Source organism: Panthera pardus, unplaced genomic scaffold, assembly GCF_024362965.1.
Source record: "Panthera pardus isolate Hobbes unplaced genomic scaffold, ASM2436296v1 HiC_scaffold_2, whole genome shotgun sequence".
NCBI lineage: Eukaryota > Metazoa > Chordata > Mammalia > Carnivora > Felidae > Panthera > Panthera pardus.
The window spans coordinates 117,537,635-117,564,672 of record NW_026526765.1 but is presented as its reverse complement, the minus strand read 5'-3'; the positions used below and the strand labels follow the sequence as shown (position 1 = coordinate 117,564,672).

Here is a 27,038-nt window from a genome sequence, read left to right as displayed (position 1 = left end):
TTCTCAGTGATGCTTCCCTGAAAACTAATTTAAAATTGCAAACCCTCCTAACTCTTGACACCCCATATTGTTTTATTTTTCATCAAAGCATTTATCCTTTTCTAACACCTTATACATTATATACGTGCATATGTAATTGTATTTTTTTATTCTGTTGCATACTTTAAATATAGTTGTCTAAAAATATATATGTTTTTAGGTCTCAATACCTCCCCACCAAAATGTAAGCTCCATGGGGGCTAGGATTTTGTCTGTTTTGTTTAATGATATATTCCCAGTGCACGATAAATTCTTGTTCACTGAATAAACAAACGTAATCATTAGTGGATGCGTTTATTATGGGCTGAAAAGGATTAAAGGCTCTAAAAAGCATGAAGGAAGGAAAAGAAACCATGATTGCTATACCTCCTCCCCTGGGAAGCCTCTCTAACCCCACTCAGGCTACATCAGATGTACCTTCCATGTGCTTCAAATCCTCCTAGCAATTCCCCTACCCCAGAACTTGTCATGCTACGCTGTGATTATCTGTTGATAGATCTGCCTCCTCCACTGAAAGTGTAAGCGCTGTGCCCTACCGAAGCGATGGTGCCCATCTGGGCAACAATGTACATCAGGCACGCAGGGCTCAAAACAGCCGTTGTCAAATGTTCCTGTCAAAAAAGAGAAGAACGCACTTAAAGGCCTCTTGTTATCATTCCTTCCTCTAGTAGTCTGGAAAAATAGAAGAGTCAAAAGCTGTGAGAAACCATAAACCAACTCAGGAAGCAGTTTAGTGCAGAGGCAAAGAAAGTCTCTTAGGAATAGTTCTATCATTCTGGGGAAGAGAGGACAGGCAAAATTTATCATGGCTTCAAAAAATATTTTAATCTTTCTATTAGAAGTATTTATGTCTCCTGAAAAGCATTCATTGAATTATTTTAATAGCTGAATATTAGAGAATAACAAACAAATGTTGAAAAAAAAAATCAGGTAATGAAAATCAAAATCATCATAGAAAAGCCATGTGTCTCAAAACAACAGATTTTACAGGGTTATTCTCAAGTGGTAAAGGGTGTGGGGGTTAGAGCCACAAAAGTACATTAACGAAAGCATCTTTCTAATTTTGTAACCAACTTTAAGAGGAAAGAATTACCTTTAGTATGTGTATTCACCGACGGTAGAATGAGAATTCTTAAAAATCATCCTTGGTTTTTTTTTCTAGAGGTTTCTAATAGATAACTATAAAAATATCCAGTCTTTTTTGAAGAGGTTGTGGCTATATCCTAGACTTAAAATACATGTATTTATTTGCTGATAATTCAGGGGTTGGAAGAAGTCATGTCACACACACGTACTTAAGCACCAAATTTATCCTAAGTAGTTCTGACTTGGCTTATAGCCTCAGCAGTTTAGAGGCATATGTAGGAGTGTCTTATCTCATCTGGTCTTAAGAAGCAGCACTGCTCACTGCCTGCATGAATATCACCCAAGCACATCACACAGGAGAGACTCAGGACTTTGAAGGAAAGGCCTCCTCAGCTTGCCCATCTTCAGCACGAAGCACATACATGTTGCTTTGTTTTCAGTGGCCTGCTGGTACATTCTGCATCGGGCATCCCTCTCCTCTTCTGCTTAATTAAAAATTAAATCTGACCAATGATGATTTGAAATGCATTATATGCAACAGAAATTCAGTTAATCAGAAACCTGCCTTTTTTACTCTTACTTTTTTATCCCTTTCTCATGGCATAATTGTGCAAAATAATTCCCAACCAGAAAATGACTTCAACCTGCTGCCTGTAATGTGCATTTATTTGCTCACTAGTGTAAGGAAAAAACCGAGCTAAGCCAAGTAAGATACATGCACACGTTCCTGGAAGGATAATTTTAGAACCCGTTTCAAAGCCGACTCTAATTCGAAAATGCCTCTGCCACTTAGAACCACATGGAGATGTTACCAGCCTCACGAAATGTCATCAAGTAATTGAGTTTTGCCAGTGGTGGAAGTGGTGGTAGCCACTGTGGCTTCCTTGCTGGGAGAGGGAAGAGAAGGAGGGGGTTTATAAGCAGTAACTTCAGGAAGGATGCGATAACAGCGGACATACAAAGCCACAGGCTATTGATTGCAAATCTGGCAAGGCTGCAGGCCGTTCTCATTGCAGGCAGGGCACCGCAGGGCCCGATAGGACTCCTTAAATCTGTTGGCCAGCATGGAGAACTTGCTGCCGTGGCACAGAGAGCAGGTGGCACTGCCCGACCCTCGGCAGTGAAAACAGTTGTCCTCGGGAAGCTCCCCTTCCTGCAAGAGACAGGGCAGCATTCAGTTAGAGACCACTGTTCAAATACACGTTGAAATAGCACTGGGCTGCCAGAAAGGCAGAGGCAGAACGAGAGCAGAAAATGCTTCCCACAAATGCCAAAGAGGGAACTGACCAGAGGCACACAATTCTCACTGCAATTTTATCAGAGAGGATCTCCCTGATGGAATCTCTGAGACACCATCCCCTGCTACGATGCCTTGCACTTTGCAGCTTTACGTCCTTCAATGCCCTTGTCACCATCTGACGTGTCATTTCTGTGTGCTCCGTCAGGACAAGGACCTACTTATCCACATTGCCAAATACTAATAGTGAACAGCTGCAGTGTGCCTAGGTGGTGCGAGGTGCTGTTCTAAGAGCTTTCTTTACGTTAATCCGTACAACACCCCAGTGAGGTGGTGCAAATATTATCATCCTTGCTGCAGATGTGAAAATTGAGATGCTGAGAAGTTCGGTTATTTGCCAGTGGTCACACAGCCTTGGAGGAGAGGAGGCAGGTTTTGATTCCAGATGACTGAGCACCAGAGTTCATGCTCTTACTGACTCCATACACAGCCCCTCGCTGAACCTGTCCAGCAGCAGGCGTTCAAGAGATACTGTTTTTGTGTGACTGGCCGAGAGCCTGAGTGGATGAATGAATCGATGTTACAATCCTTCGAAGCTGAGCTCTGAATTCCTGCAGTACTTTATTTTCTTTGATACCTGTGATAAGGCCTGAGAGAGCAATCATGCACCTTGGAAAGTTCCCTTGACCTCTCTACATCTTTGTTTTTCTTTCCCTGCGAAATGGGAGTAGTAATGCTGACCTCTCGGAGCAGCTGGAATATTAAATGAGAGTGTGAAAAAAACCACAATTTTCACCTGGCATATTATAGGTTTTCCACAAAAGTTAATTCACTTCTAAGCCCTGCTAGTGAGTCTTGACTTACTAGTGCTCGACTCCCGTCCTGCAGAATATGCCCCTTGTCTACGTCATGTTCCCTCCCTAAGACACCTCAAGGAAACTAGCAACCTTTGCATTCCTGTGCAGACTGTGCATAGACCATGAACCTCCCAAGAAATAAGGGGCGGTACCAAATCAATACCAGGTGGATCCAGCACCAAGTCCTGTCTATTTCACTTGCAAATCATCTCTCAGATCCATCCAGTTTTCACCACCCACAACCGCAATGCTAGTCCAGATACACACCAACTCTGGCATGAATTTAGGGTGGAGCCCTGCCTCTAGTCTTGTGGGTGGCTCTCCCCAAACCAGACAACAATTATTTGTTTTCAGATGTTGGCTTAGCAGCACTTATCCAGGAAGCCTTGCCTCCCCACACCTCTGGGCCAGGAGTCCTGTCCCACCTGTCCTGCCCCAAGCATGGCAGGCCTCATCTTCTACTGAAAGTTCCTGCTGACCAGACATGAAGCTCTCTGTGCTAGTCCCTGTCACCATCACCTCCAAGACTTCTAGTGCAGTGCCTGGCACAACACGTGCCATTCACATGTTTGCCAGATGAACAAACAAAACGATGATGTCTGGAGAACCCTTCTGATTCTTAAATCCTAGGACCTAACAAGATGGTGGAATCCACTGGGTGGCTCAACCCAGCTAACACAGCTTTCTTTTATAATTTAAGAATAAAAGTAATCTTGAAAAGGGCGGCATGAGTTCTGAAAATAGTTCCATTGTGCTACAAAGTGCCTAAGAAGATACCACATTTTATTCATTCTAGATTTAGGGAATGGAAGTGATCATCCAACCGACAAAAGCCTAAATGTACCCTTCGGTTAATATTTTATTGATTGTGGCCATATTTTAATACATCAACAATGGAGAAACCTGTTTTCTACCCTTAAAGTATTCAGAGTATTCAAAATAAGTGTTTTTGCCAAAATATTCTTTAAGGAAATGGTCACAGTCCGTTTTTCTGCTAAATCCACATGTTTCTGTTTTGGACTTGATCCCAGTGAGATTTTAATTGTTGTCAGTGCTGCCAAAGGAAGTATAGTAAATTCCTACCAAAATGCTATACATGTCATCCAAAAATTAATTTGCATACAATGTCAGGTTCAGCTATGAAAAGATTCATGAAATGACCTGGTGCACCTGCTTGTGGAGAACAAAAAAAAATCATCGATCAAATTTTATCTAATGTCACGTGGTTGTATGAGGTACTATTAGAAGGCTCCCTGGAATTTCCATTCTTACCCTGGGTTACCACCCTCCTTCCAACCACTTGCTCTCAGCATGTCATTTAATCATTTAATGATTAAATCAAGGGCTACTGAGCCTCTATTCAAGGCAAGAGGGATATAAGCTTCTGTCTTCCATTCTCAGCATTTTTAATCTCCTCTCAGAAAATAATCAGTAAGACGGCTTAGAACATAGTTGTACTGCACAGTTTAGGTCCTGGAACCGACAGACCTATCCAAACCACCTCTTACTAGCTCCTTACTGGCCAAGGAAAGGGGCCTCAGCTTTCACACTGCAGACTCAAAAGCTTGTGGTAGCCCTGATGATGCTAAGGAGCACCAATCTGGAGACTGCTCAGCACAGTGGTTAAGATGATATGACTGGTAGTCAGGTGGTCCAGGGTTTGATCACTGGCTCTGATAACCTCTGGCAAGGTACTTAACTTCTCTGTGCCTTAGTTTCCCCAGCTAAAGAGTGGGACTGCTAACAATCACTACCTCACAGAGTCCTTGTGAGAATGAAGTAGACTAATGCATAGAAAGCACTGGGCATGGTGGTTGGCTATCACAGGCCCTCAATAAATGACAGTTGTTGTCATTGTTGTTACCTATTTCAAAGGCAAGAGCGCATAAGGCATAAAGAAGTCCGGATGAGTTATGGTCTCAAATCCACCGAACATACAGCCAGATTTTTCCCCTTCCATATTTCACTGTGGCTCAATTCAATTATTGCTCTCCTTTTCTTTTACGGTGAATACAGACGGTCAGCATGGCCTGGCCGTTAGCCTTGCCTTGCTCTTTCATCAAGGTTCCCACTGCTTCCCTGCTCCATATAACACAACAAAGGGTCTCCTGGTCAGAAGGGGCACCTTGATGTTCTCTGACCCTCTTTTTTAAAATAAAACCTGGCTGGGCATTTATTGCATGAAGGATTTGGCAAACAAATAGCAATTTAAAACAGAGTTTAAAAGACAGGCAAGTGAAGTATAACCTTTCACGGCAACTCTCTGCTGCACGCCTCTGTCCTAGTTTGTGGTATTACAGCCAGAAAACATGGATCTCTCCAAATTGAATTTACAGATAATTGTCATGTCAGGGCTGTTGTTGCTTTTTTTTTTTTTCCAGGCCAGCGGCGTGACCTGCATTTTATCATTTCTCGCTCCTTTCTGAAAATATATGCTCCTACAAATTACAAAACGGCTTGAAAAAGAATAGAATTAATGAATTTTAAAGTGGGGAGGTAATGCTTCAGATCACAATGTTTAGTAGTCTGCCTGCTGCTAAGCTGGGTTCTGAATAGTGCTATGTAAAAGGCAAGAGAAGGCAGAAGGACGATATTTCCTTACCAGCTGGCACTCTGGTCCCAAATTCCAATATTCTTTCCACAAATATTTAACTAATATGCACTGTGCGCCTACTCTGTGCCAACCTCTATTTTCATTCTTATTTTTGTGCCACTGGAACTACTATACCAAACCCAACATAAACATGGCCCCAGCCCTCATGCAGACAAAACTCTAGTGTGTGATAGCAAACGTTAACCAAATAACTACACAGAGAAATTGAAGACTGCAACCGAGGAGGGGTGCGAGGTACTCTGAGGGGTCTATCCTCTGAGGAAGTGATGTCTCCACTTTCAGATGCTAAGGGGAAGGGGGTGGGGAATCTGGAGAACATTCTAAGCAGAGGAAAGTTGCCTCTGCTAGGAAAGGGCAAAGAACATATGAATGGTAGCTGGATGGGCAGTGTGTCTGGGACAGAGAGAATGAGGAGAGATGTGTAAGAGGAGAATAAACAGGCCGGGAGGGTCCAGGCTATACAACGTTTTCTACAACAAGTCAGAAGGTTTGGTTTCACTGCAAAGGATGAGATGTCACTTAAAGTTTGGGGTGGGGGAAGAGAGTGATGAAGGGGTGGCATGATCATATTTCATTTCAAATATATCTTATCTAGTGTGAGATCAGGTGGGAAAGAGACATGAGTCGTTGTGAGCAGTACTTTAGTAAGAGTCTTTTGCTAGAGTCTGGTCATGACTTTCTCATTCCCATCCTCTAAACCTTGCCAGGGTGGGGATATCACTCAAGTACGAGGAAGCCGCCAGCTCACTGCATCACACCAACTCATGGGAGGTGAGAGTAAGTCCCACAGAAAGCTTCAGCTCCCAAGAGATGGAATCTGAAGAGAGAGAAAATTCATTTCTGCTGCTATCCAAGCTTTTACTCCCTTAGCTTAAAACCATCAAACTTGCTTTTCCCACTCCCAACCCCACACTGTGAACTAATGAATATCATCACTCTACCCCCTCATCTGAGCATGTCTAAGCAACAGTTTCCAAGGTGAAGAGGGCACACCTCTGAGGAGTGTGGGAAGAAAAAAAAATTCTAACTATTTATATTTACTTTTTATCTTAAAAAGGCAAGAAATTAAGCATCAATAATATCTTCAAAATAAACCGTTATACTAATTTTTAATAAACTAGTTGACACTGGCACCTTCACTAGGTCAGGCAGTGACCAAACATGGTACCCAGGGGACCCTAGAGTAAACATGACGTAAAGTGACCTCACTGCGTGCAAAGTGACAATGGTGTCCCAGCTCACTCATTCGCTTTGAGCATTTTGCAACATACTGAAGTTCTCTTGTCCCTGGTCTAGAAGACTTAGAGACAATATGGCTTAATTCAACTAAACTAATCTCTACAAAACTGGACACATGTCTTCATAAGATCTCTTCAAGGAAACTGGATTGAGGATAAACCAGTAAGACAAACACAAGCAAACCCATTAAGAAAAAGAACAGAGCTGATTTTTTCCATCTCTGGAACAAGCTGTTCTTTGCCACATTGCAGAGTGAAAACAATTAATACCTAATTGGATCTCAAAAGAAGTCATCAAAAAAAAAAAAAACTGTGCGTATTTGAAATATATACATAACTGTTTTGCTAATCACTTACCATTAAAATATAATAATAAAGTTAAAATTCTTGAACATCTTTAACAGTTAGACATCTTAAGTATTTACATTCAAGTTTTTTCTGAAGTAGTGCAAAGATCAAAACCATGTGGAGACCACTGCTGTAGGGCCAGCTCCAAGTAGGACAGCGAACCATTCTGACACACCTGTGGGTACTGGTTATGGGGGAATGTGCTTTCCGTGTCTGGCAAATGCCCATCATTCAGGCCGCTGTCTCCACAGATTTCTTCTTTGCTCATCAGAGACTCCTCCTCGGCCTCCTCTTCCTTCTGGAGCATTTTCCTCATGAAGTCTCTCTTGTCCATTGGGGTTCGGATGATTTTCAGGTTGTTCGTGTAGATGATTATCTTTCCAAAATCTATAATAGGTGGGGACTAGAGAAATGGAGAATGAGCATGGAGATTTAACACCGATCACCATATACAGGGCTGCAGAAACCGTTCAACATCCCAGGCAACAGGAGAGAAGGACCTTGTAACCATCTAGCATTTATGATTCCAACAGACCCCAAAGCTACGATTCACTCCCTGGTTTTCTTCACTCTCTCTAAAATCCTTAAAACCCAGATTCCTTCACCCTGTTGATGGTAACCAAGCAAAGCTGAACTAACTGTAAAACCGGGACTGCAGGGTGGGAGCCAGAACTTCTATTCCCACTACATACAGCAGTAGCTGATGCAGGGATGCACACAGAAAGAGTTTAATAAATACAGAAGAGGGCTTAAAAAAATAAACAGCTCTCCAAAATTGTTATGCATAAATAATAATAGATAAAATTTACTGATTATCATTATTTGATTATAGTGGATAGCATTTATTTTGTGTCGGGCACCATGATAAGCATTTACAAGCATTACCTCACTTTCCCCTCAAGCATCCCTTGAGGTGGATGCTATGATTTCTACATCTTACCGATGAGGAGACTGAATCACAGTGAGGTAAAGAGCCTCCCAAGGTTACAGTCAGTCAGGGTCTGTGGCTGAGATTCGAACCCCAGTGTGTTTAACTCGAAAGTCCATATTCTCAACACCTACCCTGCACTATTCACAAGCATCTTCTCCCCAAAAAACCTGTAAGATTGTTATGTATATAATGATCTTATGTAAATACATAATATATAATGATCTTATATATGTACAATCATCTTACATATATGTAATGTTTTTATTAACTGTATGATACAAAAATCTTTTAATGTCAAAAAATATACTTCTATAGCATTTTTTTTTTTAAGTAGGCTTCAGGCCCAGTGCAGAGCTCAATGCGGGGCTTGAACTCATAACCCTGAGATCAAGACCTGAACTGAGATCAAGAGTCAGATGCCTAACCAACTGAGCCACCCAGGGACCCTGTGGCATCATTATCAATAGCTCACGTTCTTTTGTATAGATTTATCATGTATTACTTGACAATTTGCTGAGGAATAATTGAGACAATACTACAACAATGCAGTAAGGAAGCATGGGAAGTAAATGTTTAGGGATTATTAACTAAGAACACATATTGCCTCCCAGAGCTAGGATAGCTTGGAGGGAAACAACACCAGATCTCAATTCCGCTGTTCACCAACTGTGAGATTTAAGAGAATCACGTGACCTCTCAGAACAGCAGTTTGCTCCTCCGCAAATGGGGTGACATCTAACTGATGGTGTTCACTGATGGGCTTCACCACAGACAAAGTTATTATCAAAACAGAAGAATACTTTGATACTGGGTGGTAAGCAGGTGCTGTCCTGAGACTCCTGAGCGCCCTCCTGTTACCCACAGCTCTCTTCAGGGAACCTCTCACATCCCCTAAACCCAGTAATGTAGTGGTCGTTGCTCAGAAGTCCACATTTCAGGACCCTGCCCCAATATTCTGCTGGCTTCTGTGCTGATTGGGCAATGTCCCTGTGGTTAAAGATTTGGACTCCCATCCCTGAGGCTAATTATATCAATTTCTAGGGGTAGGGGTGCAATGAAGAGTATATAAGACAGGGTTTCCAAAAGCTAAAAATACTATATACTGGTGGGCATTGTTAACATTGCTACTATTTTTTTTTAACGTTTATTTTTGAGAGAGAGATAAACAGAGCATGAGCGGGGAGGAGCAGAGAGAGAGGGAGACACAGAACCTGAAGCAAGCTCCAGGCTCTGAGCTGTCAACACAGAGCCTGACGCGGGGCTTGAACCCACGGACTGTGAGATCATGACCTGAGCCGAAGTCAGACGCTCAACGAACCACCCTGAGCTACCCAGGCACCCCTAACATTGCTAGTATGAAAAACTGTCCATTGGCAGTCCACACACAATCATGCTACACAGCTAAATACCCCAACGTGAAATCCTCTGCCCCGCCCTTATACAACGGGAGAAACCAAATCTACTTAGATGCCACAATTAAGCAGTCTCCTCTTTACAATCCTAATGCATTCAGTCACAACCTGGCTTAAACAGGACTTCAGTACTCAGGCCCCCTTCCTTGAAACACCCGCAGAGTTTTCAATCATTATTTATGAAGCCACAAGCTTCCTACTTGGGCCTGTTTTCTCTCCTTCTCTTCAAGGGATCGTGTGGCAGCTTCCATTTCCTATTGTTTGATGCTCACTGGGCTCCTATTTCACACTCTGGACTATCAGTTTCTGAACATCAGAAGATAAAGATGGTGGCACTTCTGGAAGGTTCCATTTCCACTTCCACTAATAGCCAAAGAGGTTCAATTACTAGGGAACTTTTTTTCACACATAGAAATGGTTTTCTTGGGGTGAAACTCATAGCATGTTGAAAAAAAAGTCTGTGGTCATAGGGTCCAACCTCCTGCCTCTAACCTGGTCAATATGTGAGACACCAAAGATTGTAAATTTATTTTTAATGTACTCCGAAGAAGGAGGGTCCCAAATCACCTTTAAGGTGTGTTTAAGTTTCAGTCACCCTGACAGCCAAGTTCTTCCTTGTGTCTAAGGAAACGCTCCGGGTGTAACTAAAGTTCACGTTATCTGGTTACGCCCAATTGCCCGTGAGAAAACACCCACTCTTCCATTACAGAGGGCCATGAAGAAGCCAGGAATTTTTTTGTTTCCTTCCATAGTGCCCAGAACAGCAACTTACAGGACTGAGCTTCATAAATGCCCTTGACAGTGGCAATGTGCCTGCAGACTGCTCTTCAGACACCATGAAACCTTTCTGTGGCTCTGCATTTAAATGCGGGGACACCTTCCTGGGTCCTAGAAATGCAGTGGGCTTTGGAGGCAGGCAGGCCTGAGGCGAATTCTTCTGTGCAAGATTTGCAAGTTACTAAACTCCTGTGCACTATTTCTCCAATTTGTAAGAATCTTTCTCAATGAATTACTGTGAAGATGAAATTACATAATATATACAGAGTATATGTTTAGTAAATGCCATTTCCCTTCCTTTCCCTTCCATTTTTTTTTAAAGGAAGCTTATAAAACTTCAGTTGGTTTCAATTCTTTAAAATATTTAGTTGTTTATAACCACTTTCTCTTTCTCTATCCCATAAAACTTTTTACAAAGACTCAGTATTTCTTTGATAGGAACCTGGTCATTATCACAATGGTAGGGAACATTAGCTAAGCACATCCAATGTTTCAGGCATAATGCTAAGTATTTCTTACATACAAACTTTTTTTAATCACCACAACAGTCTTCATAAGTAGATACTTTTTTTAAAGTTTATTTATTTATTTTGAAAGAGAGTATGTGCATGCAAGCGAGGGATGGGCAGAGACAGAGAGACAGAGACAGAGACAGAGACAGAGAGAATCCCAAGCAGGTTCTGCACTGTTAGCACCGAGCCCAGTGCGGAGCTTGAACTCACGAACCATGAGATTATGACCTGAGCCATAACCAAGAGTTGGATGCTTAGCTGACTGAGCCACCCAGGTGCCCCATAAATAGGTATTTTTATTACTCTCATCTCATAGACGATAACATTAAAGCTTGGCAAGACTAAGTGGTTTGCTTAAGCTCCCACAGTAAGTAGGCAGAGTGGACAAAAAGCCCAGGTCTAACAGACATCAGAGCCCCTGTTTCTTAATTATTATTTTTACTGTGGTAAAATATATTACATAAGATTTACCACTTGAACCATTTCTAAGTGGACAGACAGGTCAGTGGCATTGGTACATTCACACTGTTGTGTAACCACTACCACCAACCATCTCCAGAGCTTTTTCATCTTCCCAAACTGAAACTCTATGCCCATTAAACGCTCACCTCGCCCCTCCCCCAGCCTCTGGCAACCACTGCTCTACTTCTGTCTCTATAAATCTGATTGCCCTAGGCACCTCATACAGGTGGAATCATATAATTATCTTTTTATGACTAGTTTCTTTCCCTTAGCACAAGGTCTTGAAGTTTCATCCATGTTGTAGCATGTGTCAGAACGGCCCTCCTTTTTAAGGCTGAATAATATTCGCCTGTGTGTATATATCACATTTTATTTGTCTATTCATCTACTGGTGGACATTTGGGTTGTTTCCACTTGTGAGCAATTGTGAATACAGAAGCTATGAACATTGGTGTACAAATATCTGCTCAAATTCAGAGCCTTTACTTTTAATTGTTGTAGTTAACTGCTGCCCAGTGTTGCTTCACAGCCAATATTTACTAGGGTTATTTTACAACTGGGTTCACTGTTGAAAAATCATGGCTTTCCAGCTCTCGTTTCCTTATTTTTCATGAATACCACACTGACAACCTGTTTCAGTGGGTGGAGCTGCAGGGATCTGTCCTGATCCCCCTCTAACCCAGAGGCTGGCTAAGATTAGGAGGTGGCACTGGATCAGGCAACAAAGAAAACAAGGATAACTGGATCATGCAGGAAACCAGGTGAACAGGGATCAAACTCTGAACATGGTCTCCAGCGTACTGTGTTTAAACCAATGGTGCAGCACTCCTATGAAAACTCAGTTATCTGGCTTTATAAGTCCTTACCAAATCATACATTTACATACATGCCAAGTTTGACACATGATCTGTGAACTGGTCCAATATTCTCTACCATAGGCTTATACAAGGTTTGTATAAACTACAACTTTGTAGTCTAAACCTACAAATAAGATTCAGTTTAAAAGAGATACTGTAAGTACAAGATATAGCCAAGAAGCTACGATATGATAAGCACTCAGTAAATGGCAACTATCACTACTAACGTCATCATTATGATTCATGACCTTATTCTCTAAAAAGGAGCATTCCAGAGGGTCAAAAGCACGAGGCATCAGAAGAGCTGGGTTCTTATTCTGACTGTGTATCTAATGACCCTCTAATACTGGTAGATCCCTTAACAACTTGGCACTCAATTTTACTCATCTGCAAAATGGAAATGCGCATATTTTGCCTTTCTCCTCAAAGTTGTGCTGAAGACCCAATGGAAAAGTATATTACTCGGAGATCATGAAGAATGAATTCTTGCCATGTGCAACAATGTGGATGGAACTAGAATGCATTATGCTAAGCGAAGTCAGTCAAAGAAAGACAAATATCAGATGATTTCACTTATATGCGGAATTTAAGAAACACAACAGATGAACATAGGGGAAGGGAAGGAAAAATAAGAGAAAAGCAGAGAGGGGCAAACCACAAGAGATTCCTAAATACAGAAAAAAAAAACTGAGGGTTGTTGAAGGGGAGGTGGGTGGGGGGGATGGGCTAAATGGATGATGGGCATTAAGGAGGGCACTTGTTGGGATGAGCACTGGGTGCTCTGTATAAGTGATGAATCACTGCGTTCTGCTCCTGAAACCAACACTACATTGTACATTAACTAACTTGAATTTAAATAAATAATTTTTTAAAAAAAGCAAGTATGTGATATTGCTTCATAACGTCTAAGTTACTGCACTAACATGAGGGGTTGTTCACTCCAACTCCCTTCGTTATCAAAAAGAAACCTGGTATTATCTTTGATAAATGTGGACTGCCCATAACTTCACTTTCACCAAGGCCAGAAAGGCCAATGCATTTGTCTGCCAGAGATGAATTATCTGTTCCCTTTGAAACTAACAATAAAAATGATTAGAGAGTAATTATCTGAATTTCACACATTAAAGATGAGAGCATATCCTGGTGTACTATTCATTAATGACCTGGCACATTAGATAACTGTATTTAATCTTAAAGAAAAAAAAAAGGCATTCACAATCCCATTGGCAAACACCCACACATCTCTTCATTTTTAGAAATTAATGAATATTTTCCAAGTTCTTCTAGCTTAAAAGAAAATCATGTATGTGCTTTTGATCATCCATGGTACTGGCAAAGATAATTGAATTAACAGACAAAATACAGGTTTTCAACTGAACTACTAGCTCGAACTTCTTCCCCATGTAACATTTCCTCTGCTTGATTTGCTTTTCACCATTTCTTCCCGGGACTCCAACCACTCAGTGTTCATGCTAACACACAAGGGAAAGGCAAAATAAACAAACAAACAAACATTTTTTAAAAGCAGGCAGCAGGAGGGAGAGAGGAAATAAAACAAGACAGGGATAAACCACAAGCTGAATAATTGGCTGGAGTAAAATGAGCACCTTCAAACACTCGGCTCTTTCTGGAAACAAAACAGCCAGTTGTCACATAATTTTCTAAAACGGCAGTCTGGCAACCTGAAAACCACTGCATCTCTATTAAATTTACTTACCGAGATAACCCAGAGAATGACCCAATTACAATTTACTACCCTGGATGGAAGGGAATACTATGTCCGCTTACTGCACTTTCCAATAAGTAGTCAGCAAGCATGTTATTTTTGTTCCAGAAATATTATTCCAACAGTGGCTTCCCATTTGGTGCACCTACAGCTCTGGTTGGTACTGGAGCATGAGCAATGTACAAATTTGAATCGGGCATTTTTATATACACATTTTAGTCCTTAAAGTTTACACATCATGCACAATACCAACCTTATGGTCATTCGCCTTGTAATCATTGAAGAAAGATTGGCCGCCCGCCAAAGTGTAGGCATTGCCCTCTCTAAAAACGCTGATCCTCTGAGCAGTCAGCTTAGGGGAGTATGGTCGGGGCTTGGGGGCCTCCCCAGACCCGTAAACGCCATCCATTGGTTCAAGGGACTCTTGGAGAAAACTGTGAGGGTATTCCTCCTTTGGCGACTCTAATTCCTGCCCATCCTCAAAGACCTGCTTCAACACTCTGCCACTGTAGGAGGAGGAGATTTTAAATCGTACTTTCCGTGGTTTGCCGTCACTCTTCTGGTTCAGCTTCTTCTCGGAGTCCTCCATCAGTAGAAATTTCACCCTGTGGTTTCCTGGCTTCAGCGTAGCCAATGAAACTTGGGGCTCTGAGAAGAAGGCATTTTATTTTCTCTCCTCTTGCATATAATTAATTCAAGTTGGTGCTGGGGTATGCTCAGTTTACAGCAACTGACACCCACACATTAAATATTGACAGATCCTCATGCAAAGGCAGGCGATTGTGGGTTTATGGAGTAGAGAGAGCACAGCATAAGACAAGATTGGGTCCCCTTTGATCCCAAACTCCCCAATAACTTCAACCAAACCCTGGCTTTTCCTAACCTGAGCAATGGTTAAGTTTATATAGACTGAACAAAGTACCAATTCAACAAGGGTCAGTTACACCATCAGCTAGCAAGTGTCTTAATATTCTTACCAACTACAATGACCTAGCGAGTATTTAATAGGTGCCAGAGATTTTTACACACATTGCCTTATTTTGTCCTCCCCATAAGCCATTGGAAGTATAATTATCCCTGTTTTACAGAGGGGAAAGAGAGGCTGAGAACCGTTTCCCCATGTGTCTACTCCATTGCAGCTAGGTAAGAGACAGAGCAGGGATCAGAACTCAGTTCTGACTCCACAACCAACGGCCAGCCCACTAAGCCAAAAGTTTTCAAACTGTGTCTCATGGAGCCCTAGATGGGAGGAAACTACAGATCCTAGGTTCCAGGCCTTGTACTCCAGCATTAACCAGAGCAGTTACACTTCATTTTTATTTTATATTTAAGATTTCACTTGCAAGCACAGCACTAGGCCCCATTGCCTATGGCAGATAACATGCAGTAAATGCCTGTCACTGAGAGGAATATCAGGGCAGTATGAGATGTGGGGCTTGTGAATGAGAGTCCTGCACTCTAGTTTAGGAAACAGACCTAACATATATGAAATAACAGCCTCCTGCTGGCGGCAAACTGTCCACTGCTGTCTCCTAGAATAGATATTCTGGGGAGAGGGTGGTCCCTAAGGAGACAATGAGCGGAAGGAGGAATGAGCGGAGTCTAAAAGGATGGCTTGGATTTGAAGAGCTGAAATGGTGGGGGGCTGAGACTTTCTCCTCCTCTTTGTTGATGATTTCATCACTTACTCAGTTGTCCAAACTGATTTGTTTTGTATGCCTGCAGCCATTCCTATGGATTCTATCACCACTGCCTTCCTTCATCCACTCCCACCACCGTGACCCTAGGTCAAGCCCTCATCACTTCTGTTTTCAAGATGGCAACAATCTCCTAATGACTTCCCCACCCATCCATTCTCCATATTGATGCCACAGCCATGTTTAAAAAAAAAAAACTATCTACAGATGTCAGTCTCCTACATAAAAAGTCTTAACCTAATTTTGCAGCAGGCAAAACCCAAAACCTGTCCCTTCACTTGCACCCTCGTCCTCTGTCACTCTTTCAGGTGCTGCCTTTAATTGGTGGTCCAGGCACACTGACAAGCTCACCTACTTCTTAGAACCACGGGTTTCTGTCTCTTATTCAGTGCTCTATTTCCTGTTTGAAATGCCATACTTCTACTTCTCCTTCAAGCTACACGTCAAATGTCACTGCTTCTGGGAACTCTTCCCACTTGCCCGAAGTCTAAGGCCATGGAACTTTGGACTGACCACCATTAAGCGCTTCTTACCTTCTCTTACCATTCCTGTGTTTCCCTTCACTGAACTGTAAATACCTTAGAGTCAGAAACAGTCTTTACTTCTCTATCCCTGGTGTTTACCAAAATAACTGGCACATAAGAGAACTCAGTTAGTAACTGTTGAGGTATGACTCCCAGGCAAGAAAAATCAGATAAATCAAACTTTTGGAACAGGAGTTGAGCATACTTCATGTAGAATACGTAGGATCAGGGGCGCCTGGGTGGCTCAGTCGGTTAAGCGGCCGACTTCAGCTCAGGTCATGATCTCGCGGTCCGTGAGTTCGAGCCCCGCGTCGGGCTCTGGGCTGACAGCTCAGAGCCTGGGGCCTGTTCCAGATTCTGTGTCTCCCTCTCTCTGATCCTCCCCCATTCATGCTCTGTCTCTGTCTCAAAAATAAATAAACCTTAAAAAAAAATAAAAAGAATACGTAGGATCAAAAAGTAGTCGAGAAAGACATTTATATTTCCACTAAGGAGGGGTTTCACAATGATCAGGTCCTGTGTAATCAATGCAAGGAACAAGAAACACACACACACACACAAAGAGAAACACCATTGTTAAAAAAGAAAGATGTGCTCATCATAACATCAGAATATACATTCCTCTAGGTTTCCTAGGGTGCAGAGCTGGCCCTGATGTACCATGAATGCACCCGTAGCCTCCTGTAGGAGGCTGATACATGGGTCCCTCAGCCCTCAGGACAACCAGGTAGGGCCTCAGGCTTCTAGGTAGTCATCTCTGACTACATTAGCCTCATTCATTTATCCCAGCATATAGAATGAATACCATTATCTTATATTATCTCAGAAAAAAAGAGATTTGAATCAAGTAGCACCAAATTAGGAGTGGTTGGTAGGAGTGCTCCACCAACAGGAGCTCAGGGAGAGACTTTCTATAGAGAGAAGGCAGAAGTTAGAAAATTATTGATTGGCTTTTAGCGACTGGTTGTCCTTAGTGCTTTGATTTCATAACCATTAGGCATTTACAGGCTTAGATTGTGGGTTACACGGCTCAGGCAGGCTGCCACAGCACTAGAACCACAGCAGTTTGATGGCCTCCCTGTGTAATTAATTTAGCAGTTCCTCCATTTTGGTCACACTCTTACACACGAGAGATTGACCAAACTTCTGGTATTCGTGCTCTCAGTTACCACCAAAGCTGAGTGGCTCTGGTCTCATTGTGAAATTCAAAGGGAAAGACATCAGATCTGGGGAAGGATTGTTTTTGTGTTCCTCTCATTGTTCATCTTGTTTCTGTTTCTCCAAGTGCAGTGAGACCATCTGATGTACTGCTGATGGCTGCAAACATGCCCTTAAGACCTCCTGGAGAACACAGCACACAAGGGAGACTGAAGTGCTAACTATCAGGAAGATAACACCAAGAGACTTAAGTCTACTCATTAGCCAGGGCATTCATGAACTAAACCAGCTGGTATCAAATAAATGACAAAATGTACCTAAAAGGGCATCAACCTATTTTGGCCAAGCAGCATATTTATCAATTTCTTGTATTTGGTATAATACCAAAAGTATTGATTCAGCAATTAACAGCAGGAGTTAATTGCTATGGCACGGACTCCTCTTTGCTCAGCCAATAAGCAATCTAAAGCAATTCTATTATCTAAAACCACCTTAGCAGGAAAGTTAAGGGACTTTTGTTGTGCAGCTGTGGCCTGATTGGTAAAGTCAGTGATAGTCACCAGAATTAAGAAGCATTGTCCTCCTGTGCATTAATAGAGAGAAAAAGCAAGCAGTAAAAAAGCAAAAAGAGTAAAGTTTTAATGCTGGAGATGAAGGCCTTGATCTGTGAACTTGGGAGAGCTGTCCACTCAAGATGCTGTCTGCTTCTGGGAAGTAAACTCCCTCGTCAACTTTAAGTTTAGATCTCTAGCTGGTGTGCAGTTCCAAGAATCTGGAGGACTCCCCCCTTTAAAAAAAAAGTTTGTTTATTTATTTTGAGAGAGAGTGTGTGTGTGCATGCGTTCATATGAGCACACAAATGGGCAGGGGCAGAGAGAGAGAGAGAGAAGAAAGAGAATCCCAAGCAGGTTCCAGGTTCTCAGTGCAGAGCCCAACACGGGGCTCGATCCCACGAACTGTGAGTTGACCACCTGAAGCTGAAATCACAAGGTGGACACTTAACCTACTGAGCCACCAAGGCGCCCCTGGAGGAGACCTTCTTAACAGGCAGATGTGGACCCAAGATTCAAGTTCCTGAGGTCTGACTTGTATGTGGGTAGTGCAGAGGACCTAATATGGTCTCTTCCAAGGAGAGTTCAAGGCAGTCTTTGTTATTACTGATTCCAAATCAGAAGGATGGGAGATAATTGGAAACTTTAGACCAGAGAGTTGTAGCCAGTAGAATTCAGGATCCACTTCAGTTTATAGGTATATAACAAAACCTCAAAGACAATGAACAAGACTAGAATCTGATGTCTGCAAGTTTGTGTACAATTTCCAATGAAACAATTTTTTTCCTCTACAGTCACCCTCATCTCTATCAAAGATCAACACACTAAGACTAATTTGTTTGCAAAATAAGTCTAGTCTCATTACATTTGGACTAATTATTTACATAAATGCAGCAAGCATAGTAATCAACCATATAGGCTCTTTTTAAATCTGCTTTGAGGGACCTTTTCCTAATGAAGCTTAGATTCGACTGTTAAAAGCCTCTCCAGACTAAGAAACCAAGCCAAGAACTCACCATCAGACTTCACCTGGAATACTTACAGATTTGCATGAATTCTTCTCTTTTAAGGCTGTCCTGAGGGTTCCCAAGCGGCTGCCAGGGAGCAACCTCCTTCACCCAGCTGGTAAGTCTACAGAAAACCCTTAAGCAAGTTATCAGGCTAGTTTTTCCAAGGGGCTTTTATAGGCTGCATAAGTCATCTTTGTTCCTTCAAACTGTCTGGTTATATGTGATGGTATACATATTCTCAAATATGACATTCCAGTCAAAGATTTGGTAATACAACCAGTGTTTGCAACTGTGTCCTGTTATAAGGAGAACATTTTCTACTGAACTAATGCAAATAATTATACTGCCATGAAAATAAGAATACTCAATAGGTTTCTGAATTCTGGAGGGATCAGATAAAGAGTAAAAGTAAATGTTTCAATTCTGTTTACAAAGGCATACTTTACAAAATTACTCTAAGTCATACAGAGCTTAAGAAAAAGATAAAAGGCTTTCCTTAAATCTGGAAGAAAAAGAAAACCTTAAGGAATCAGCAATGTTTCAAGGAACAGCTGTAAAAAAAAAAATTATAATCATTCTCGTCAATTCATTTAATCCCATGTAATTAACTCTTATTCTGCTTGACTCCAGTTTTTCATTTAGTTCTGGATATTCTTACTCAGTTCAGTTTTATGATCTTAAAGTTATCAGAAACCTATATTCCAGAACCCTTTCCATGAATCTGTCTGAAGATGAAGTACCTTTGCAGAAGCATCAGAGTAAAATAGTAATTGTCTATAAATGACAAAAAGACTTTTAAAAAATAGCCATGGTTATCGATCTGATGAAAGTTCATTCAATTAGGAAATGTTATTTCTGTGGCATACAATAATTTTAGATAACAGCTGAACAATGAGAATACTGACAGATTTCTAGCAACTTTGAACAATTTCTAGAATATATATATTAGTAATAGATATTCATACACATATAACCTAAGAAAGTTTGTCATCTCTTATTTGACAAGCTTCCCACATAATTTCTTTTGACATACCAGATAAACCTAATTAGCTTAAAATTTCTCTTTTACAAGGTGAAAGGCTAATGCTTTGAGACTTTCTTTTCCTTTTTTTCAAAGTTTATTCATTTTAAGAGACAGAGAGTGCATATGTGCTAGCAGAGTTGGGGCAGAAAAAGAGACAGAGAGAGAGAGAGGGAATCCCACTCTGCACCTCCAGTGCAGAGCCTGACATGGGGCTAGGAGATCATGACCTAAGCCAAAATCAAAAGTCAGATGCTTAACTGACTGAGCCACCCAGGCACCCTCTTTGAGATTTTCTAACGACCTTCTGGAAAATCTCAAAGTTACTATGAGGTCAAAAAGACTGCATTCACAATTTGATTTAGCGAAATTGTCAAAAGGTTTGAACATCTGACTAAATAGAATCTCAGATCGTTATAAAATAATACTTATCAATTTAACTAAAGCGACAATAGAAGATTTTAAAGGAAAATACAGAAAGTTATGTAGTTGTGAACAAAATTTAGTCTTCTAGTATTGAGAAGGCTGTGTTTTCTTAAGTAATCAAAGATCTGATAAAAACAAGTAAATACACAGTAAATTATTTTGGTAAAACTCAAACTCTTTGCTTTCCAGATTGATTACCCAAAAGTTTAAAACAAAAAAACAATAAATTTCATACACTTCTTATCAAGAGAAGATCAATATTCCAAGAAAAATTTGTCCTTTTAATAGAGAGAAAGGCCAAATTCCAATTTTGTACCAGTGTACTTCTGATACTGAAACTCACTCTTTAAAATCGTGAACACATCCATTCCCATTTTAGTCAGCTTAACCGCATATAAAATTTCTCTTCCAAGATTTCTCTTCCACAAACCTGATTGATAAAACTCCTTTTATATCCATTCAGGTTTTGGCCTATGGCTTTCTCTTTCTCATTCTGGAACAACTGGTCATTCCACTTTCCCTACCTACTTTCCATGTATAGTTGTTTCCTTTTACCCTTATTATTTCTAAGTGGTTTTAATTACATGCATTAATTAGATTTCTTAAAACTTAAAATCCATCATTCCTACTGAAAACTAAGAAGTAAGAAGTTCTGGATTGTCTGTCACACTAGCATTCTGTGGAACTGCAAATTTAATAAATCTTTTTCACAATTTCTAGAAGTATATGCTTCCTCATAGGCAAATTCTCAGTGTGGCACAAAACATGTTTACTAAAAGACCCAAGCATCTTTAAAAGGAAGGCAAAAGTGGATAAACCTATGTTCGGTAATTATTTTTTCAGTACTTTATCTTATTTGGGAATGATGCATATTCATCACTTAATTTATTTCACTATATCTTTATGGTTTCAAGTTACCAAAAAGATTTTGGAGGCTTTTTTTTTTTTTTTTTTTTTTTAGAAAGACAGAGAGAAAACACATGAGCAGGGGGAGAGGAGCAGAGGGAGAGACAGAGAGACAGAGAGAGAGAAAGAAATAATCTTAAGCAGGCTCCACGCTTAGTGCAGAGACTGACTCGGGACTCAATCCAGCAATGTTGGGATCATGACCTGAGCCGAAATCAAGAGTCATTCAACTGACTGAGCCACACAGGCACTCCAAGACTGTGGAAACTATTTTTAAGTAGACATACCACAAAGCATACTTATTATTGGGAAGTTCATTTATAAACTTCTATCTTACTTAGATCTGATTTACTTATTCCTAACAGTTACGTTTCGATTACTCATGAAAATTTCGCGAGACATTAAACAGCTAACAACCATTTTAAGTTACCTTTCTTGTTGACAGATTCTGTAACAGAGGTAACATGTTTATTTGACTTATAGTAAACCTAGGTAGCATAAAATATTATATTTAATGCTGATAATTCTAAAGATGTGTTTGAATTAAACCAACAAACTTAAACTAGCAATTATATACCAAAGACTAACCTAGATCACATGACCTTCAAAAATATTTGTGTTAGTTTATATATTTCTGAGAGTATACTTGATTAATATAAATGCTTGTTTGTTTTTAAGCTAATTAAAAGAGCTCTTTACAAATTAATTTGGGCAACACCATCCAGAGATAGAAAAATATCACACATCTGTAACATAAACACATCGACATACACAAACATAAAGATTGATGCAGAAATCTTATAACTTTCATTTTAAAACATTAGCCTTAAGACAGATATGATAATGCAAAATACTCTAATTTATAAAGAGCAGTGGAGTCCAAATTGTGTTTCTGGCAGACAGAATAAGTTAAGGTTACCTCTCAGATGGCTAAAATTTTACTAATATTTGTGGAGGAGACTTTTAAGATCTTCATTCACCTAATTTCCAAATTATCACCTTTTTTCCCTTCCTGGTCAGAATTACCTACCTAAAGTTCAGGATGCCTGGGTGGCCCAGCCGGTTAAGCATACAACTCTTGATTTCAGCTCAGGTCATGATTTCATGGCTCATGGGATGGAGCCCCACATTGGGCTCTGAACTGACAGCACAGAGCCTGCTTGGGATTCTCTTTCTTCCTCTCTCTCTCTGCCCTCCCCCCTCATCAAAATTAATAAATAAACATTAAAAAAAAAGAATTATCTCTCTGAAGTTCACATTTTAAGAAAGGGCTCTGAGTTCCTGGAGAAAACAGGCAGAACCTTTACAACTCAAAAGCAAAGAGAAGAATGTATAAGTTTCTCCAAGGGCAGTATGTCCTCCCTAAATTCCAGATCTTCTACATTATCTGCAAGCCTTTTGAGATAAATAAGGGAGGTTTTAGTATTGATCAAAAGGACAGGTAGGTTTTGCATTGTTTCTAGAGCCAAATTTCTGTTCGCGTAATGCCTCAATTTGTACGACAAGTACAGTTGTTCTTAAAAAATTGGGCTGCAACCTGAACGACATCAAGAGGCTGACCCAGTCATCCAACAACCTTATCCCCAATTTCCTGCTTTATGTCAAGCAGATCTTCCATGCAGGGCTCGAACTTACAAACCGTAAGATCATGACCTGAGCCAATGATTAGCCAACCAACTGAGCCACCCACGCGCCCCAAACCAGAACATTCTTGATGGTGAAAGGCACTATGTACACCTACGCTGGGAAAAAGGCAAATGGGAATAAATAATCATTTCATTGATGAGGTATAGTTAAATGTTTATCTAATCCTGAATCTCAACCTAACTTTTGGTTTATAAAAGCACAGGATATAGAAGAATGGGCTAAATGACACCAAGAGATAACAATCAGATATACTAAGCCACTATGTGGGACATCCTACCAGACTATGAGTCTCACCACAAAGTCAATGCGCTGGGGAAAAAGTGTTGGGATGACAGGAACGTTCTAGATTTAAAGAGATATAAACAAATGTAATATATGAAACTTGACTGTTCCTGCAGAAACTTGACTCTAGAGTTGGTTTCAGATGGAACTAGAGAATTATTGGCAGAATGATACCATGTGTTTATGTGGGAGAATGACCTTTTTGTAAGAGATACATGCTGAAATATTTAAGGTGAAGTATCATATTTGCAATTGATTGTGAACCAGTTTATCCCCCCATATATATACATATTTAAATATATATGTACATATGTGAAGTAAAACGAATGGGAAAAATGTTAATTCTTGATGGTTGTGTATTGTACTCTAACGTTCTTCTGTTTGAAATATATAAAATAAAAATTGGAGGCCAATAATGCTCTAACCAAAATACTCAAAACTATCTAGGTCTGCTTCTGTGTATTTAGATTTAGACCCTGGTGTATTCTGAATCTTTGTAGGAGTAGAATTTTTATCCTATTCTATCTGGTGTCATTTACTGGACTTTATTTTTATGCGTACTTTGGGATTTGGGAGATTATATTAGATATGTGTCTTGATGAAAGAAATGTGTAATTATTGCAAATTGAGTATGAACATTATCCTTTAGCAGTCTTTCCACATCTATCATTTCTAATCAAAGTAGCACTTATAAATTAAACATATCCTTTTAATCTGCTGATATATAACTATGCAGAGTGTGTGTGTGTGTGTGTGTGTGTGTGTGTGTGTGTGTGTGTATTTAAACCCCAGTCTGGCATTTTGAAACTCTTTTGAAATATTTTTATGGCAGAAGATTATGATAGCTATTGATCATTTGAGGAGAGCTGTGAGAGTTCACAGGACTCTATATCTAGTTTACAGTTCCCCCTGCACCAAAACCAACCAAAACAGAAATTTCCAAGGCAATGTTTCAAGAAACTACATTTCATTTCACTACTTTTTCCCCCCTAAGTTTTTCCCTCACAGATGAGCTTTTCAATATGGACCTAGGTGACATGGGACATAGTCTAGTGGCTTGTCTCATTTTCCCCCCACACCACAGGACAATCTGACAAGGACTCCAGCCCATCCAAAGTGTGGGATCAATGGATTCTGATTAGAAGGTTAGATATTTTTCTCATGCCATTATTTCCCAAAGTAGGCTTCACAGAGGTAATAGTTATTCCTTGAGGGGGAAAAAGAACTAATAAAATAAGTTTGGGAAATGCTGGGTTCAGCTAAGTAAAATTCATTTCGGGACACCTGGCTGGCTCAGTCAGTTAAGCGTCTAACTTCAGCTCAGGTCACGATCTCACAGCTCATGAGTTCAAGCCCCACATCAGGCTCTGTGCTGACAGCTCAGAGCCTGGAGCCTGCTTTGGATTCTGTGACTCCGGCTCTCTGCCCCTCCCCAACTCATGTTCTGTTTCTGTCTCTTTCTCTCTCTGTCTCAAAAACAAACATTTTAAAAAATTACTTTAACTGATTTCTTTGCTGCAGGACTTCTTAGAATGTTAAATATGCTAATGTACTTTACCAGTCTCCACTGAGGGATACACCATTTCCAAAATGTAGTAACTGCAAAACTTTTTACTGTTGGGATTCTACTTCATTGGACCAGTGTTCTGAGGAATATAGTGTTGGAGATGCTGTTCTAAGATGCTTCCTCGCTTAAAAATTCTCCTCACCTCCCACTCCTACTTCTTGGTAGTGAACAACCGTTACTGCTTATTGAGTACACGCTATATATGGAAGAGGTATTTCAGATAGGAAAACTAGAAACTGCAGCTCAGAGAGGCTAAGCTGTCTGCCCATGGTTCCACAGCCATGAAATCTGACAGTTGGTACTCTGAGTTTGGTCCCTAAAGCTCAAGCTTGCCACCATTTTTGCTCTTCTCCTGTCACCAAACTGACCACTTAAGGAAAAAGAAGTCATTTCCTTAAAGGTAGAACAGAAAATTATTTTAACTAGTCTAGTTGTAATCTAAAACCCGTAATAGACTTCTGAATATATGATCAGGGAGGCCTCTCTGTGGCTGGAATGTAACTGAGCTGCCCACACGCTAGGTTGGTTCTCTATGCTCTGCCTCAGAGGAGACCCCACAGTTTGCTTTGAAACTTAACCACCTGTATTATCTGTAAATCACCGGAATGGAGCGATAGGCCATCTTCCGCGTACGTTGAAATGCTTTTTCCTCATTGCCTCTGAGTAGAGCTGGCACAAGTCTTTGTGTCACAGGCCAAAAGCCCCACGTCAGAATGTAAAGGGAAGGTTCCCAGAGGACTGAGAAGAGGGTGCATGTAGCGGAAAAACATCAACCCTGCCAGAAACCACAGGCGAAAATCTGGGGCTTCATTAAAAACTAATAATCACTTGGGATTATTCTAGTATTGCAGAGACCCTGCCCCTGCAGCCCCTGGTTTGCCAGCTAGTGAATAAGGAACCAATACTTCAAACTCCTCTCTCACTTCTGACTCACTGTGCGTTTCTACCAGACAAAAAGCAAGAAGGGATCTCAGAGGCCACAAAATGGCCCTGACTTTTCTCGATCCCAACAGTCTCCAATGGAAACATAATGTGATCCGCATATGTAGTTTTTTTTAATGTTTATTTTTGAGAGAGAGAGAGACAGAGACAGAGTGTGAGTGGGGAAGGGTCAGAGAGAGAAGGAGACACAGAATCTGAAGCAGGCTCCAGGCTCTGAGCTGTCAGCAAAGAGTCTGACACACGGCTTGAACCCACAAACCATGAGATCGTGACCTGACCCGAAGTCGGACACTTAACTGACTGAGTCACCCAGTTGCCCCCATATATGTAGTTTTAAATTTTCTAGTAGCAGCATTAACAAAATAAAAAGAAATAAGTGAAATTCATTTTAATAACATTTAATCCAATAAATCCAAACTTTTTTCATTTCAACATGTAATGTAATATAGGAATGGTGTTCATAAGATATTCTATATTCTTTTTTTTTTTTTTAGTTTTATGTATTTAAGTAATCTCTACACCCAATGTGGGGCTTGAACTCATGACCCCAAGATCAAGAGTCACATGCTCTTCTGACTGAGCCAGCCAGGAGTCCCTATATTCTTTTTTGCTTTCTAAATCTTCAAATTCCTCTGGGTATTTTACACTTAGAGCATCTCAATTAGTTCAGTAAACCTTTTATTAGAAATGTTTGATCTGTATTCAGAGTTCAGGAAATTTACAGTAGACAAGGTAGATTCACTACCCAACTAAGTTGTCCCGATCATACTTAAAAGTTTCCCGGGGCGCCTGGGTGGCTCAGTCAGTTAAGCGGCCGACTTCGGCTCAGGTCATGATCTCACGGTCCGTGAGTTCGAGCCCCGCGTCGGGCTCTGTGCTGACAGCTCACAGCCTGTAGCCTGTTTCCAATTCTGTGTCTCCCTCTCTCTCTGCCCCTCCCCTGTTCATGCTCTGTCTCTCTCTGTCTCAAAAATAAATAAACGTTAAAAAAAAAAAAAGTTTCCCAATAACTGAATAGAGCATTAGTTTTAAATGTGTAAATTAAATTAAAAGTTTCGTTCTTTAGGGCATTTGGGTGGCTCAGTTAAGCATCTGACTCATGGTCTTGGTTCAGGTCTTGATCTCAGCATCCTGAGTTCAAGCCCCACACTGGGCTCCATGGTGGGATTGAAACCTACACTAAAAAAAAAAAAAAAAAAAAAAGAGCCACT

The 27,038-nt window shown here is 40.7% G+C and overlaps 1 protein-coding gene and 1 pseudogene across 1 annotated transcript; one reads left to right on the top strand and one right to left on the bottom strand.

The window, feature by feature from the left end:
* Positions 1-316: 316 nt before the first annotated feature.
* On the bottom strand, positions 317-14,765 carry GRXCR2 (glutaredoxin and cysteine rich domain containing 2). Its single transcript, XM_019414187.2, has 3 exons — positions 14,350-14,765; positions 7,595-7,822; positions 317-2,278 (listed from the first exon to the last, which is right to left on the bottom strand). The coding sequence occupies exons 1-3, from the start codon at positions 14,683-14,685 to the stop codon at positions 2,096-2,098; spliced, it is 747 nt and encodes a 248-aa protein (XP_019269732.1). The 5' UTR covers positions 14,686-14,765; the 3' UTR covers positions 317-2,095.
* A 2,213-nt stretch (positions 14,766-16,978) lies between these two features.
* Positions 16,979-27,038, top strand: part of LOC109246301 (interferon regulatory factor 3-like) — a 35,969-nt pseudogene continuing 25,909 nt past the window's right edge.

Excerpts from the sequence above, each read along its gene's own strand:
- GRXCR2 (XM_019414187.2), bottom strand. The coding sequence starts at position 14,685 with ATGGAGGACTCCGAGAAGAAGCTGAACCAGAAGAGTGACGGCAAACCA. Across the intron at positions 7,823-14,349 it reads ACAAGGCGAATGACCATAAG|TCCCCACCTATTATAGATTT; the intron begins GTTGGTATTGTG and ends CCATTTCTCTAG. Across the intron at positions 2,279-7,594 it reads CCCATAACCAGTACCCACAG|GAAGGGGAGCTTCCCGAGGA; the intron begins GTGTGTCAGAAT and ends TGTCTCTTGCAG.